Consider the following 16,573-nt stretch of genomic DNA (forward strand, 5'->3'; position numbering starts at 1 on the left):
TTGTTCTTTAAAATTTTAGTTGTACATAAAAGTAACTCAGGTTATAAGAAGAGGTTGAAACAATGAAATCAGAAAAGAAACTTCAAAAGTATGAATGTAAAAAAACAGACATTCAGAAAGAAAATATTATAAGAAAAAATTAGATATGAGAAAAATATGCACCATAGCAAGGCCACCTGTCACAGTTGGGTGTTGGGGTGGGCAGTGAGAGAGAGAAAGAGAGAGAGAGAGAGAGAGAGCACCAGGACACATTCTCTCCTAAATTCCCATGGAAACTGCATACTGCATCAGCTCAATCACGTGAGGAACCCAGCATGATTATAACTATTAAATCCAACTCTTCCCTGTATCATGTACAAAGAAGTACAGGAAAATCTTAACATTGGTGAGTAAGAAGTCCACTGGCTTCCAATGAGAGTTCCAAAAGAGTAAAGAATAGATTTTCACCACACCCATTCAGGAGTAAAATTGGTTGTACCCTCAAGACTTAAAGGTGAAGCCCAATATTTCAAATGTATGGAGTGTCTACATAAGTGTGGCACTATAGTAGAACTACAGAGGCATCAGATAAAATGAAACTAAAAAAGATACCAAAGAATACACACCCACACCCACACCCACACACACATACACCCACACCCACAACTTTAAAAATTAATACTGTGATCATTCTACTGTTTCTTATGATACCCAGGGTCAAGAAACGCTAGTCTCTTTTTCTTCTGACCTGGATGTAATAATCACCTATGCGTATCACCTATGTAATATCACATAACCAATTACCCTAAAACTTATTGGCTTAAAACAACAATAAACACTTGTTATTTCTGACAGTTCCTGTGGGTCAGAAATTGGTGAAGGGCTTAACTGGGTGGTCTGACACAGTGTCTGTCAGAACATTGCAGCCAAGATGCTAGTTGAGGCTGCAGTCATCTGAAGGATCGACCAGGGCTAGAGAATCTGCTTTTAGAATGACCCACCCATATGTGTGGCCGGAGGCCTCACTTCCACTCCACGTGAGCCTCCCTATAGGGCTGTTTGAGCTTCCTTATGACATGGCAGTTGGATTCCACCAATGAATGATTTAAGAGAACAAGGTGGATGCTGCCATGTCCTTTACAACCTAGCCATAGAAGTCAGATACTGTTATTTTCACAAATCTTCTTGGTCACACAGGTCAGCTCTACTGTGGGAGGGAATGCAGAAGGATGTAAACACCAGTCGAGGAGGCTTATTAGGGATCATCTTGGAGGCTGGCTACCACACTGGTCAAATCACACTATGTCTGGTTCTGAGCCTCTAAGAGTAAAAAGGCTATTGACTAAACAAAGCTGTTAGGAGTCAGCTATAGCCTTTGTAAAGTCAGAAACTTGAAATTACCTTCTTGGAGGAAAAATGAATTATGTAAATGGTCATGTTTAGCTCAAAGGAAAAAGATTTTAGGTGGGGATATCTTCACTTATTTGAAGGACTGTTACATAGAAGAAAGAATAAACTTGTATTTCCCCAGAGATTGGAAGGAGGATTAACAGATGAAGCTGTATTAAATGATTCTTGCACTCCAGGTCATATTTAAGGGCTTGGAATCTATATATGTAAAAGCCTAAGTGACCGAACAACTGGTTGACCGGTCGCTATGACATGCACTGACCACCAGGGGGCAGACACTCAATGCAGGAGCTGCCCCCTGGTGGTCAGTGCGCTCCCACAGCCAACCTCCCAGGCCCTGATCGCCCTGATCTCCGGCCACCCCACCCATGCATGAATTCGTGCACTAGGCCTCTAGTAAAAAAATACAAAGCCAAGACACAGTCCTTGACCTTAAAGAATCTAGTCTTTAGGAACTGTAGAAGAACATAAAGTATTTTTGTATGTGCTCAATATGCTAATGATATTTAATATAATTATGGGAGATGTTCAATAAAGAAAGAAGCACCACATACTGTAATTTAGACTGAAGCATGGTTTTGGAAGTCACTGTGACTTCTGGGATCCATTCTGGTTTGATGAGCCCAAGATTTTAGGAGTAGTCCCCAGATATTTGTGAATTTAAAAGATAGAAGTGAAGAAATCCCAGTCCATCTTGTATGTTATATTTACAGCATTGGTTTAAATCAGGTGAGCTGCCATAGATATTCTTCTAGGGTAATCTAAGAGAATCCACTTGGATTTTACAAATTTATTATAAAAATATTTGGAGACATACACTAAAGTAAATATGCAAATACAGTATGAAATGATCAAGGAAAAAGGAAAACAATATTATTTCACATATGTAACTATGTATTTAATATTTATAAAACACTAACTGTATGCCAGGCACTGTTGTAGGTATCGGGAGACAGAAGGCAGTCTGACTATGACCCTGCTGGTGTTTAAGACAACAGAGCATGGTGATAATATCATGGGTGATGAAACATACTGTTTAGGCTCAAATCTTGGTTTTACCAGTTTCTAGTTGTGTGGCTTTGGGTCAAGTTACCTAATTTCCTTTTGCCTCTGTTTGAAATTGTACTGCACACCTTTCCATAATCCTAGAACCCAAGAGCAGCAGTGCTATTCTCCATTACTTATTACTATCTTCCCACCATAGACCCTTCTAGCTTATGCTACTCTGTCATAGCAGCCCAAATCAACTAAGACAAACATGCTCTTCCCAGGGCCTGGAGCTTTCTCATCTCTTCTATTTCCCCACACTCATACTTTTGTTTAGTTCATCAACTTACATGTTATTTCTCCAGAAAAGAATTCCTGATTTCCCAGAGTGAGTTAGATTAGTGGCTGGCATGGTCCCTGTACTTCTCCACAGGGCTGATCATAATTCTAACAGTTAATTATGTTTATAATTATCGGTTAGCTCTTCCTACTGGATTTTATGCTTGATGAAGGCAGGGACTGTGTTTTGTTTACTGCCTTATTGCTAAACCCTGGTTGCTGGCGCAGAATATGGCACCTGGAAATGGTTCAATAAATACTAGTACTTATTTAATGAGTGAATGAGTGAAAAAATGAGGGTTTATATTGTTGTCTTAGTCAGCTGGGCTGCCATAACAAAATGCTATAGACTGGGTGGCTTAAACAACAAAATTTTATTTCTTTACCTTCCAGTAGCCCCACCAGAGAGCCAGCTTCCTGGCTTGCAGGTGGCAATCTTCATTTTGTGTCCTTACAACAAGAGGAGGGTGATGGGGAGAGCAAATTCTCTGGTCTCTTCTGATAAGGGCACTAACCCCATCCTGAGGACCCCATCCTCATGATCTCATCTGAACCTAATCACCTCCCCAAAGCGCTATATCCAAATACAGTCACATTGGGAGGTAGGGCTTCCACATATGAATTTTGAGGAGACACAATTCAGTCCATAGCAATGCATTGCCTCATTTGACCCTTGATAACCCCATGACATAGGTTTCAATTCAGGCCGAAGAAAAGGAAGCTTAGAAAATTAAATCTGCCCAAGGGGACTCAGCTGGGTAATGACAGAACTTGGAAGTTTTCAAACCTAAGAATATTTGTCTTAAAAACAACTGAAGATTTGGTGCCTCACGAGGCTCTTGAGGCATTATCCCTTTTGGTCTGAAGCCATTTGGTCTGAAGGTGAGTGTGAAAGTGTGTGAAGCAGGAATGTAAAGGGGAACTCAAATACAGCGGAGTCCACCCAGCAGAGAGCAGGAGAGCACCTAAACATGGAAGGAAAAGATACTGCTAGTGGGGTTCAGCCCAGGGAAGAGACTGGGGGAAGGAGTGTGACAGGAAACTGGAGCCCAGAGGATTGAGGGTGGAGTTTGGAATTCTGATGTCAACATGTTTCCTCACCCGCTGGGCTTGGTTCCCGGGTCCCACACCCTTCTGCTGGCTCTGACAGGTTGTTTTTTAAGCAGAGAAAAAGAACAAAATAGGAAGAACAGAAATAAGGCAGCCCCCACCTTACCCTGAGGCGGTGGGAGATACAAGAATCTCTCTGTTGAATAGATCTTAGGACATTTCTCCCCTATAGAATCTGTGTTAAGATAAGAATAAGGTTTTTGCAGTCCTCAGAAGCCGAATTAATTCATGATGCTCTGGAAATAGCACCAGTAACTCTGTATCTCAATTCAGTTACGATTTTTGAGCTTCTCCTCTGGAGCAGGAACCATGGAAGATGCTGGAGGTTTAAGGAGCTGTGAGTGACTTCCTCAGTCCCTGGCAAATTGTCAGCTATGTCATGATTTAGATATTTTGGGGCACCAGCCCCTTATCTTGGCCACTATTACTATAGAAAGGTGTATGACCATATCTGAAAAAATCTGACCTTCCTTCTTCTTGTTCCCTTTTCTCACCCGACCATGTGCAGCTGCTCCTTCAACTAAGCGCAGCCACTGGCCTCCTGGTTCCTACTAAGAAGAAAATTCAGGAGATTTTGGCTTATCCAGTGCACTGGAGTTGGAAGTCCTGAGTGTGACTATTAAATAGCCATTTGGCCATGATAAAGTCACAGTGTCTCTGAAACGAAGGAATAAATTACATCCTCCTTAGTTACCTCACAGGGTTCTTGGGGAATATTAAGTGACATGCATTACTTAAACAGTAAAGAGTATACTAGTACATAATGTAAAAAACTGTACTGATCCTCATAGAGTTGATGGGCTGGATGGGGCCTTGGAGATCCCTGTGTGCCCAGCCCTCTTCTAAACACTCCAGTGGGCTCGGTACTATTATATCCTCATTTTACATATGAAGAACAGAGAGGTTAAGTGACTTGCTCAGGGTCACACAGTAAGTGGCAGAGCTGAGAATAAAGGCAGGCAGGCAGGCCCCAGAGCTCACTGTTAACTACCAAACCAAGCTGTTTTCCGTGCTTCATTAGCACCCTCTGTATACCCTTCTGGGATTCCTAAATGCAAGTTCAATTGCTTCCCTTTGTGATACATAAGCTACTGTAAGGCATGGACTACATCTCATTCACACACATGCACACATACACACACTTGCATGGTGCTTGCTGTATCACTGGAGCTCAGTAAACATTTGTTGAATGCATAAATGAATAAATGTCCTCTGGGGAGAGACACAGCAAGTCTGACACATCTACTGTGTCTTTTCCTCACCTTTTCTTGGCTGTGTTCATTTCCTTCAACCATTTCCAGTAGGCGATTGTTAGTCATTTCTCACTGTCCTCATTGCCCTCCTTGGCACGTTCTCACGTCTAAAGTGAACCGCTAGCAGGGGATTGAACTTGGAGAATTGGGTCCGATATGACTATTTTTCCTGCCCCCACAGTATATGCTCAATATCCAGGACTCCTTCAGGAGCCCACTCCTGTCCCTGAACTTTTCTTTTCTTTTCTTTCTTTCTTTTTTTTTTTTTTTGCCAGGGCAGGTTCTGGACTCAAACCAAGTACCCAGGTGACCCTTAGGCCTTTACTACTGATCTAAGCAGGTAAGCAGCATTCATTAGACATTTTCTTCCTTCCCTGGGATTACCTAAGGTCTTAATGGAAGAAAACAGGTTATGGTTGAGGTAATCCAGAGAATTTGTCAATTTTTGTTTTATGGCATGACTACAGTGAGCTTTCTTTTTTTAAAAAAAAGTTATTGAATTTATTGGGGTGATCTTGCTTAATAAAATTCTATAGGTTCCAGGTGTATAATTCTACAAACCATCACCTGTCTATTGTATAGTGTTCACCACCCCAAGCCGCCTCCCTCCGTCACCATTTCTCCCCTTTACCCTGTCCTGCTCCCCTCACCACCCTTTCTGGCAATCGTCAGACTGTTGTCTGTGTCTATCAGGTTTGTTTGTTTTTTTTTTTTTTTTATGTGGGTTTTGTTTTGTTTTTTTAGTTTCTTCACTTTTTGACAGTGAGTTTTCTTTTAAGAGCAGAAAGTATCAGCATCGTTGGCCTCACATATTAGAGTATATTTAAAAGGATGATCGAACAAGATGCTTGAATTTGTTTTGAAAAATTCTGTATTTTAGTGGACAAAAATGTTTGCAGTGTCTCTGGGGTTCCTCATATTGGGCAAGTCAGACGGTGGCCCTCATCACAGACGGAAAAAAACACCAAACGGACGAAAAGCGAGATTCAATTGTTAGATAAACTGCCAATCAGACGCACGATAAATTCTCTATTTCCAGGGTTTTCATTTCCAGTTGTTTTGGTTGGAAACTACTTTGGTGAACTCTGTGCCCCGCCGGGCGCTCGGAGCCCTGTTCGCAGAATCGGGGTCACCGCCTCCGGCCCGCGGAGCCGCCCGCCCCTCCCCCCCTCCCCCGCCGGGCTGGTCGGCGACCCATTTGCGGGGGTCGGGGACGCGCCGCGGGAGCGCGCCCTCGAGGCGCCGTCCGCGGGTGGGAGCCGAGGAGGGAAGGCGGCCTGGGAGCGCGCGAGGCTCACGTACGCGCGCCTACGCGCCCACGCGCCCACGCACCGCCCGCGCTCCCGGGAAGTCTCGCGATGCCATAGCCCGCTGCTCCCGCTGCGGGCGGCTCTGGCTGTTGCTGTGGTTGCCTGAGTGGCGGCGGCGGCGGCGGCGCTGGTGGAGGGGTCGGCCCTCGGGCGGATGTTGACATTGTGTTGTTATTGCTGACGGTAATGGCGGCGACGGCCGGGACCACATCTCCTCTGTAGCCGGAGTGGAGACCGCCGGGAGCCAAGTCCGCGGCCTCTGAGCTCGCGGCGGCGCCTCCCCTCAGCCTCCGCCGCCTCGCAGCCCGTATCCCGGCCACAGTCCCTGGAGTCCGGCTCCTTCGGGCGGGGGTCTCGAGGCTCAGGATGGCGGATTTCGACGAGATCTACGAGGAGGAGGAGGACGAGGAGCGGGCCCTGGAGGAGCAGCTGCTCAAGTACTCGCCGGACCCGGTGGTGGTCCGCGGCTCGGGTCACGTCACCGTGTAAGGCCCGGAGGAGGGCGAGGGCGAGGACGGGAGGTGCAGGGCTGAGGGCGGGGGGGGCGGGGGAGGGTGGCTTTACTCCTCGGGAGCCCCATTTTCCCGACGTCCGTCTGGTTCCGGGGGCCTCCGGGAAAGTAGGCGACCAGGAAGTGAGAACTTGCTTTATTTTCATTTGTTTTGGTCTCCGAAGTGAGGACCTTCCTCCCCAGCAACCCTTTTAGCAGGCCTTCCAGGCCTGGGGCGATAGGCAGGATCCCAGAAGGGAAGGTTTTTCTTTGGGGTCCTTCCTTCGGGACACCCCCTCAGCTCCGGGGGGAGAAGGACACGCATTTTTGAGGCCCCTCCCCCTTGTTTTCTCACCCAATTACCCCGTGGTTCGCTCGCGCGCCTGGGCCTTGGAGCCTGGTGACATATGGCTTCGACTCCGAGGCTAGATCTGGGCCGCCTGGGACCCCGGTGACAATCGGTAATGACTGGTTCGCGGTCGTTGAGTCTGTGTGTTTCACACACTGCCCGCGGGTCTCAGTTTCTCGCAGAGTCCATTTCTGCAGAACTCGTGCAAGTCCCCGTAATGGTGCATGGTGAAACTGTATAGATGAACATACGCTTAAAATCTGCAGAAGGGTCTATGTGTACAAATAATTAAAAAAAAATCTCTGATAGGACGTACTTCTCAGGTTACTAAGGGTTCTTTGAAATATGAGTCCCTCTTTTGGGCATGAACTCTGGGATGGCTTCTTCATTTGATAAAGGTCCTTGAAAGTCTGAATTGGGAACATTTAAAAGTCCGGTATTATTCAAACAGTAAGGAATGGTAGCTTCCTGAATGGTCATGACTAATAAAGGAATGTGAAGACTGAACCAAATTACGAGCTGGCCGGAAGCAGGAAGTTTTGTAATGTTTCTCTGAGAAGTCCAGAGTTTTGTACGACTTGGAACTATTTATACTCTTTTTTTCCTCTTAGATCTCTTGTTCAAATCATAGGGTCAAACGCCCCATGCTTGTCAGATATTTCCACATTTCTACCTTTTCAGTAAAATAAAAGGGCCAGCAAATCTGAGACTCTTAACAGGTTCCATTCGTAGCGGTTCTCAACCTGTGGGTCGCGACCCCTTTGGCGGTGGAACGACCCTTTCACAGGGGTCGCCTAAGACCATCCTGCAGCCGAAACCGGTTTGGCTCAGTGGATAGAGCGTGGGCCTGCGGACTGGAAGGTCCCAGGTTCGATTCCGGTCAAGGGCATGTACCTGGGTTGCGGGCACATCCCCAGTGGGAGATGTGCAGGAGGCGGCTGATCGATGTTTCTCTCTCATCGATGTTTCTGACTCTCTATCTCTTTCCCTTCCTCTCTGTAAAAAATCAATAAAATATATTAAAAAATATATATATATTAAAAAAAAAGACCATCCTGCATATCAGATATTTACATTACGACTCATAACAGTAGCAACATTACAGTTATGAAGTAGCAACGAAAATTTTATGGTTGGGTCACAACATGAGGAACTGTATTTAAAGGGCCAGAAGGTTGAGAACCACTATAGGGTGTTTGGAATGTGTAATTGAATAACTTTAGTGAAACAGTAAGACTTCTCATATAAGATTCTCAGGAAAATCCTTGCATTTGTTAGTACATGATATGACTAGTGGTATTGCTGTTAGGCTATGTTTATATAATGCTTTAATTTCTTTAGCCCCTGTTAGTTTACATTCAGGTGACTTATAGGGTAAAAACTGCATCATCGCTGTCACAGCGCCATGAAAAGACAATGAAATTTATCACCACAGTAGCAGTTACTGTTTATTTTTTTAAATTATATTTTTATTGATTTCAGAGAAGAAGGGAGAGGGGGAGAGAGAGAGAGAAACATCAATGATGGGAAAGAATTATTGATTGGCTGCCTCCTGCATACCTGCTACTGGGGATCTAGCTGCAATCTGGGCATGTGCCCTGACTGGGAATCAAACCTGGGACCTCTAGGTCTATGGGACGATGCTCAATCCACTGAGCCACCACAGCCTGACAGTTACTTAATGTTTTAACTGTCATCACCAGCAGAATTAAGAATTATAACCAATTATCATGGATATTAAATCTTTCTTTAACATATTTCACAGAACTTTTATTTTACTCTCATAACCGGTTATTTAATTTTTAGCATGACTTTTTAAAATTGTTTTAAATCTAAGGAGTATGTGGATGCTTAAAGAAGGGATTTTCAAACTTTTTCATGCTATCTGCCCATTACCACCCCCCCCCCCCCCCACGTTCCTGATGTCAAAGAAAAACTGGCAAAATTTTGGTATTTAAAAAGATACAGCCATAGTTGTAATGTTTCCTTTTTTTTTTAAGGAAAAGAAAAGCTAAGCATTTATTTGGGGTAAATGGAAAATATAAAAGGCAAAATGTTCAGAACCAAATAGGTGATCAGTTAATTTGATTGTAGTTGGCTACCAGAGAGTTTAACAGGGTGAGAGAACTACCAGTGGTTCTCAGTCTTAGCTGCCGGTCAGAATCATCTGGGGAGCTTAAAAAACAACAACCTGCCTTTGCCCCAGGCCAGGCCAATGGAAGGCCAAGTATCAGAGTGAGGGTCCCAGGCTTGGGTAGTTTTTTTAAAAAAGTCCCACCGGTGATTTTTATGTGTAGCCAGGATTGCAGGCCACTATTTCAGAGTAGTATACAGAACTATATGCCACCAGTAAACAGCATTCTTTTCTACATTGGGAGTTAATATTTCTGTGATTTCCCTGAACCACTTCCCTCTCTTCCCTGTTACCTTGGTTTTAGGTTCTGGGTTGCAATCTATAGTCTGCCACTTCTTGGGTAAATTACTTATTTGTGCCTCTTCAGTTAAGATAGAAATAGTTATAGTCCTGAACTTTTAAGATTATTAAGGATTAAATGAGACAATACTTGCAAAGAATTAGTCACATTGTGTGGTACTGTGCTCAATAAATATTAGCCTTTATTAATTATCTTCCACACATGTAGCATTTCACTTTGAGAAGCATAGGTGTAAAGAAACCTGAACTGCTGGTTTTAAACCTAACAGTGATTCACTTTGTCTTATTTCCATTTCTAAAATATTTGCATGAGGTTAAATTATGTGAAGTATTTCGATGAGAATTATTGAGAATCTCTCTGATTGAAAATCTAAGCCTGGCCCTAGCTGGTTTTGCTTAGTGGATAGAGCATTGTCCCAAAGACTAAGGGTCCCGGGTTTGATTCTGATCAAGGGCATGTACCTTGGTTACAGGCTCGATCCCCGCCCCCTCCTCTGGTGTATGTGGGAGGCAGCCAGTCGATGTGTCTCTCACATAGATGTTTCTCGCTGTCTCTCCCTTGCTTCCACTCTATTTAAAAATCAATGGAAAAATATCCTTGGATGAGGATTAACAAACAAAAAGGAAATCTAAGCCTGTTTTGTGGTGACATAGATAGGTATAGTAATAGTAATACAGAACTTTTAAACTTAATTCACATGCATAATTCACAAGCATACCATGCCAATGGGTAGCCCAGTTAATGCCTATTGTACCTATAAAAGTTTTTGAGATTAGTGCTTAGGAAAGTTACTGTAACTGTTGAGCCTGTTCAGTTTTTCTTGCCTTTAAATGGAAAGAGCTATTGAAACAGTTATAGTAAGAGTGGCTGAACTTATCACTCACTGCCACTGCCCTGATTCCTTTTTTAAAACTAAGGAGTGGTCTTTCCTTACCAATTTGAAAATAAATGATATTGTTTACTGAGTCATCTGTAATCCAGATTAGTTGGAAAAGCTATAGGTCAATATGTATTTTTCACAGATTGCACTTTTGAGTAGACCTTTATAGTTGAATATTTCCCTTACTTTAACATATCATAGTATAAAATTGCTTTTACTTTATTTTAGAAATCACTGTATTTTCATATGATATCATTTGGTATGTTACTATAGTGGTGTGAAAAACTAAATTATTTTCCATTCTCTACTACACAGTCAGGTCTTGGTTAATTTTGGGACATAATGAGATTTTTGGGACATAAGAATGTAAAAAGAATAATTTACCTAAACAAAGTCTACTTTAATGTGGTTTTTAATAACAGTGTTTTCATATTGACTCCAAATTAGACTTATACTTTGTAATTTCATCAGGATCATCATTCTTTCTTGACATTCTTCTGGATGAGTATAATAATTTTCTTCATTGTTAGATTTGCATGTAGCAATATGGAACAAGATGGCAGCTCCAACAGAGAGAAATCTTGGCAGGAGCATATTTTGACAAAAAGTCATATTTGAAGGAAGAGAGGGAAATGATAAGTTCCTGTTACTGTATAATATTTATGTATAGGTAATGTAAAAGACTTGAGTTCACACTTAATTAAAGTAGGTTTCCTGTGTGTGTGTGTGTGTGTCGGGGGGTGTATTTCTCACTTTATTATGTAAGGAAGATGAGGGAAAAAGTGATTAACTTACTAGGTAGAACTGGCCAGTTTGGTTGATATTTTAAAATTATGGAGTTCTTTACTCCTCAAAATAAATTTGTACAAAATATAATGATCATTTGTTGAAGGCTTTGATTTTTCACAATGGTGGTAGTGCTAAAGGATGTGTTAACCTAAAAATTAGAATTTAAATCTAGTTTTGGACCAGTATTTCCTAGCTAATCTACAATTATAACTGACACTATTTTTTCCTTTTCACTTAGTCATGACCTCCTATATCAGAATCAAACTTGGAGCTTTTCTAATGTTTGAGTTCTAATTTAAGCCCTTTATAGAGCCAAGTTATTTTGCTGCAGTTTGTTTCTAATGTTATTCTTTTCTTATTTCACTAAATTATCATGTTTTCATGTACTCACTTCTGAGGTATAATTTTCCTATCATTGCCACAAATAATTCCTCATCCTTCACCAGTTTTTTTTCACCTCTAATTGCCCAACATTTATTGAAATATGTTAATAATTGCATATTAATTGATTCCTTTGTTAGAAGATTTAACATATCAATAAGTAGGCTATACCAAATGGCTCCTTCACTATATATACATATACATACATACCACATATGTGGATACATACCACTAAATATATAACACTTGCATGTGTATTTATACTGCCATATATGTCCTTCACCAGTTTTTATCAGTGGCTGTGGGATATCACTCTTTGCTTGTCTTCATCTTAGGTATGCTGTGGAAAGTTGAAAGATTTAGAAATGTGACTTGAAATGAAAAAATTTGGAAACTACTTTGGGGTACAATAGGATCTTTGTATAGGAGACATCACAAGAACACTTTAGTATGTTGATTGAGCTTTCTAATGGTAGGGTCAATTAAAAAATGTCCATCAAAAGCAGTATTTCAAGACTGTTACTAGATGTTATGGTAGCAAGGAGAAACCTGAACAAGATTTGCTGAAATAACAGAATCACTTCAGTTAAACAATTTTAACTTCGTAACTCCCATCTTTTTCCCCCCAGCTAGCATAATATTTAAGGCATATTTCATTTTAAGATTTTTGAAGAGTTTATATTTCTCCACAAGGATGTAAAGTTGAGGACAGGGATTGTACTTATTGGTCCTTATTTCTCCACTACTTAATATGCTGTCTGGAATATTATAGGTCCTGAAATGTTCTCTAAATAAATGAGATAATTCCATACATCTTTGGATCTTGCCAATTGCCAGTACTTGTTTTAGAATCCATTATAAAATCAGATCAATCAGTGTTTTCATGTTTGTGTAATCTAGTTTAATCCCAGGGCAAGATTTCTTAAACTTGCCTAATTATTAGAATCACTAGGGCATTTTAAAAAATACACATTTTAAGTTCTTATCCTAGACATCCTCAATCAAAATCTTTAGGAGAAGAGCCTAGGAATTTTTATTATTAATAAGAGCATTGGTGACACTCAGATCAACATTTGGAAAGCATTGGATGGTCCTATGGAAATAGTGTGGTATTTGATGTCAAGCAGATAGGTTTCAATGCTCAGATACTTCCTAACTGCAAGCTAATTATAACTATTAGCTTTTCTGAACTTCAATCTTCTCATCTGCAAAAGGGATAATATCTACCTCAGAGATTAGGTGTGAGAGTCAGAAATAATGTATCTAATGATCTGGACCCATAGTAGGCATTCAGCAAATGATTATCAGTTATTTTGATGTTAATCCTTCATGCATATTTTTTGGTTAATCTTTACTGTTTTCTTGGAATCAATCTAAAAGGTGACATATGCTTTCCTGCTTTAAAACAAGATTTTGAGGATAAATCAGAATTATCTGATAGAGTATAGGAAACATTTAATCAAAAGCAGATACTATCAGGCTGGTAACAGTGATATTCTTAGAGGCTGTTAAGGTATTTTGGGGTTTGAGGATCTTCTATAAATGTCACTTTCTTTTGAATTTCACGTGTGGGCTTTTGTTTTCTGTTTACTTTTTTTTCCCCCCCATCTAGTTCATCAGGGTTACTTTGGAAATGAGACAACTAATCTTATTAGAACCATATATACTAGTAAAGTAAGAGATGTTGATTCTGAGTGCTGGATTTAGATGTTTGAATTTTTTTTTAAAATATATATTTTATTGATTTTTTACAGAGAGAGAGGGATAGAGAGTTAGAAACATCGATGAGAGAGAAACATCCATCAGCTGCCTCCTGCACACTCCCCACTGGGGATGTGCCCGCAACCAAGGTACATGCCCTTGACCGGAATCGAACCCGGGGCCCTTCAGTCCGCAGGCCGACGCTCCATCCACTGAGCCAAACCAGTTAGGGCTTGAATTTTTAAAAATATATTTTTATTGATTTTAGAGAGGAAAGGAGAGGGAGAGAGAGATAGAAACATCAATGATGAAAGAATAATTGATTGGTTGCCTCTTGCACACCCGACACTGGGGATCAAACCCGAAACCTGGGCATATGCCCTGACCAGAAATTGAACCTTGACTTTCTGGTTCATAGGTCGAAGCTCAACCAGTGAGCCACGCTGGCCAGGCTAGATGTTTGAATTTTAATACTTGGGTTGTCAGGTATTTGTTTCCTAAGAGTATTTTTTGCTTAATCCTTCATTATCAGCTGTCTTGTTGATGTTAATAATTTAACAAGTAATCATTAAATTTTATGGTAGGTTTAATGTGAGGCTCTGGGTATATAGTTATGAATGAAACATACATAGTTTCTCTACTCTTATGGAGCTTACAGCTAATAGACAAACTATGTATAAGAAAATTGCTTTGAAGGAGACCGATAAAATGCTGTGATAAAAAATAATGTGATTTAAGAGAATCTCTGTGAGGGGATAACATTTAGAAGGGATGAAAGACTCTTAGAGAGCAACAAAATAAGCATGACTTGCCTAAGAAACTAAAAGGCTACTTCTGTATTGTGGCTAGAATATAATGAACCAAGGGGATAGAACCTTGAAATGAGAATGAGGTTTGGTAGGCTTAGTAGGGGCCAGAAAAGGTTATAGAGGGATTAGACTGAAACTAGGGAGAGTAGGGCTATTAGAACAGTCTAGATGAGACATGATAGTGACTATGTGTTGGGTGATGGTCTTTACATAAAGGAGGTATTACAGTTCTATAAGCCATCAAATTTCACAACTTCCCTATGAGGTGTGGAAAAACAGTGGCAGTGGCCACTTTTGCTATCTCATTCCTCAGTTGTGTTTTTTGTTTGTTTTATTTTTGTTTTGTTTTGACTTTGTGGAGGTTGAGGTCAAAGAACTCTTGCTGCCCTTATTGTTGAAGACTGTCTTGATGACATACCTGCATTTCCTGTTCTGCTGCCTCAGGGCAGGTAGTAGGCCAAGAGATCTGCATGTGCCGGAAGTGGGGAGGGGCTTTCCCACAAGATCATAGATTTTGGAATGAGGACCTTTGTAAAGTGGTAGCCTTTAGCTGCAAGATGTGTTGTGTTTGACAGTGATCTGTTTATTAGATTGGAGGAAAAGATTGTTTTTTACATCTTTACACTTAAAACTGAACTTTGTATATAAGGGCTAAAATTTTTTCACAAAGTTTTGGAAAAAATTGTTTTTCCCCTTAAGCCTTTTTCCATCCTACCACCTAGTAAATGAAGTTTATTTAGGGTAGAGTTGGTTGGACTTTGGAGTAACTTATCATTGGTTTTTGATTGATAAGAAGTGAATGTGTGTATATTTAATTTGTCAAGCCTGCATATAAATATATGCTTCCTGCAAGAGGTCCTTGTTTATTCTCTTTGATTTTTCATTGTAGATACAATACTAGTAGAGTCCTTGGTTAGTTTAGTGAATGAGTTCCTATGTATCCAGCCTTTTTTCTCTGCCCTTTCTAAACTATTCAATTATAAACTTTACTTGAAATTGATATTTTTGGTAGTTTATACTATAAACTAGTTCAACCATATATCCTTGAATGAACATAATTTATCATCATTGTATAGATCATAAGATTTATATAAGTTTAAAGAATATTCTAAAATATGTATAAATTAGGTACACAAAGTCTTTTTTTGAGGGGGTCAGGTATGTATGATTTAAAGTAGTTGAGTTGGCCCAAGTGCCTATTAGTATACAAGTGGATAAAAAAGTTGTACATATATATATATATATATATATATATATACAGTAGTGGAATATTACTTGACCATAAAGTATGAAATCTTTCCATTTGTGACAACATGGATAGATCTAGTGGGTATTATACTAATTAAAATTATTCAGACAGAGAAAGACAAACACCACATGATTTCACTTGCTAGTATATGTGGAATCTAAAGAACAAAGAAAAGTGACAAAAGAGAAACAGACTCATAGATGCAGACAACAATCTGATGTTTGCCAGAGGGAAGTGGGTTTGGGGGCCTAGGTGAAAAGGAAGTACAAATTGGTAGTTACAGAATCGTCACAGGAATGTAAAGTACAGCATAGGGAATATAGCCAATAATATTGTAATAACTATGTATGGTGCCAGGTGGGCACTTAAAATATTGGGGGGATCACTTTGTAAATTATATAATTGTCTAACCACTATGCTGTATACCCGAAAATAATATAAAATAATATTAAATGTCAACTGTTTGAAAAATAAAATTAAAAAAGTAAAATAGTTGAGTTGGATTAGTTGAATCCTTGTATTATCAGAAATTAATACCATGAAGTTTAATCAGTATGCATTTATATAACTTCACTGTTTAGCAACATATGTAATCATCTATCAATACTTGACAATATAATTTTAATTGAATATTAGTAAAACTAATGCTAGTATATTATAGAACTGTATAATAATGAGATTTATGATAGTGTGAATGTACTACATGATTTAAATTAAATCTTTGATTTCATTAGTCCATGTACTTTCACAGAGCCAGATGAACCCAAACGTTCAGAATTTAAACGTTCACACAGTTAAAATTTTTAGACTTATTCTGAGACTAATATGTATGTGTCCAACTCTAGGGGTTCTGTATCTTTTGGATAAACATAGTACACTTTCAGTTCTAGCCCTTCTTGAGCTACATTGATATTCAGGTGTTTATTAAGGCAGCCAGATTCATTTAAAGCATGATTTTTATGTTGAAAGAATTTTAATTCTAGTTATAACTTCATCTTCCAAAATAGGTAACAAGGTGATTCCACTGAGCTCAGAGTTCAACATTAGGAAACAAGTGCTGTTGCCCATGTGTAAAACCCATGTGTTCAGTGTGAATCTGAAA

General features: G+C 40.1%; 1 protein-coding gene across 2 annotated transcripts in view; it reads left to right on the top strand.

The window, feature by feature from the left end:
* The first annotated feature begins 6,472 nt into the window (after nucleotides 1-6,472).
* Nucleotides 6,473-16,573, top strand: part of CHIC2 (cysteine rich hydrophobic domain 2) — a 62,379-nt gene continuing 52,278 nt past the window's right edge. Inside the window, exon 1 of one of the 2 annotated variants that reach the window (XM_070410437.1) lies at nucleotides 6,473-6,873. In XM_070410437.1, coding sequence (XP_070266538.1) covers nucleotides 6,755-6,873 — 119 coding nt within the window. In that variant the 5' untranslated portion in view covers nucleotides 6,473-6,754. The remainder of the gene's footprint in view (nucleotides 6,874-16,573) is intronic. The other variant, XM_070410427.1, reaches the window with a different exon arrangement.

The sequence above is a fragment of the Myotis yumanensis genome, unplaced genomic scaffold (genome assembly GCF_028538775.1).
Source record: "Myotis yumanensis isolate MYYU_CA2020_CCGP unplaced genomic scaffold, mMyoYum1.0.hap1 SCAF_1, whole genome shotgun sequence".
Classification (NCBI taxonomy): domain Eukaryota; kingdom Metazoa; phylum Chordata; class Mammalia; order Chiroptera; family Vespertilionidae; genus Myotis; species Myotis yumanensis.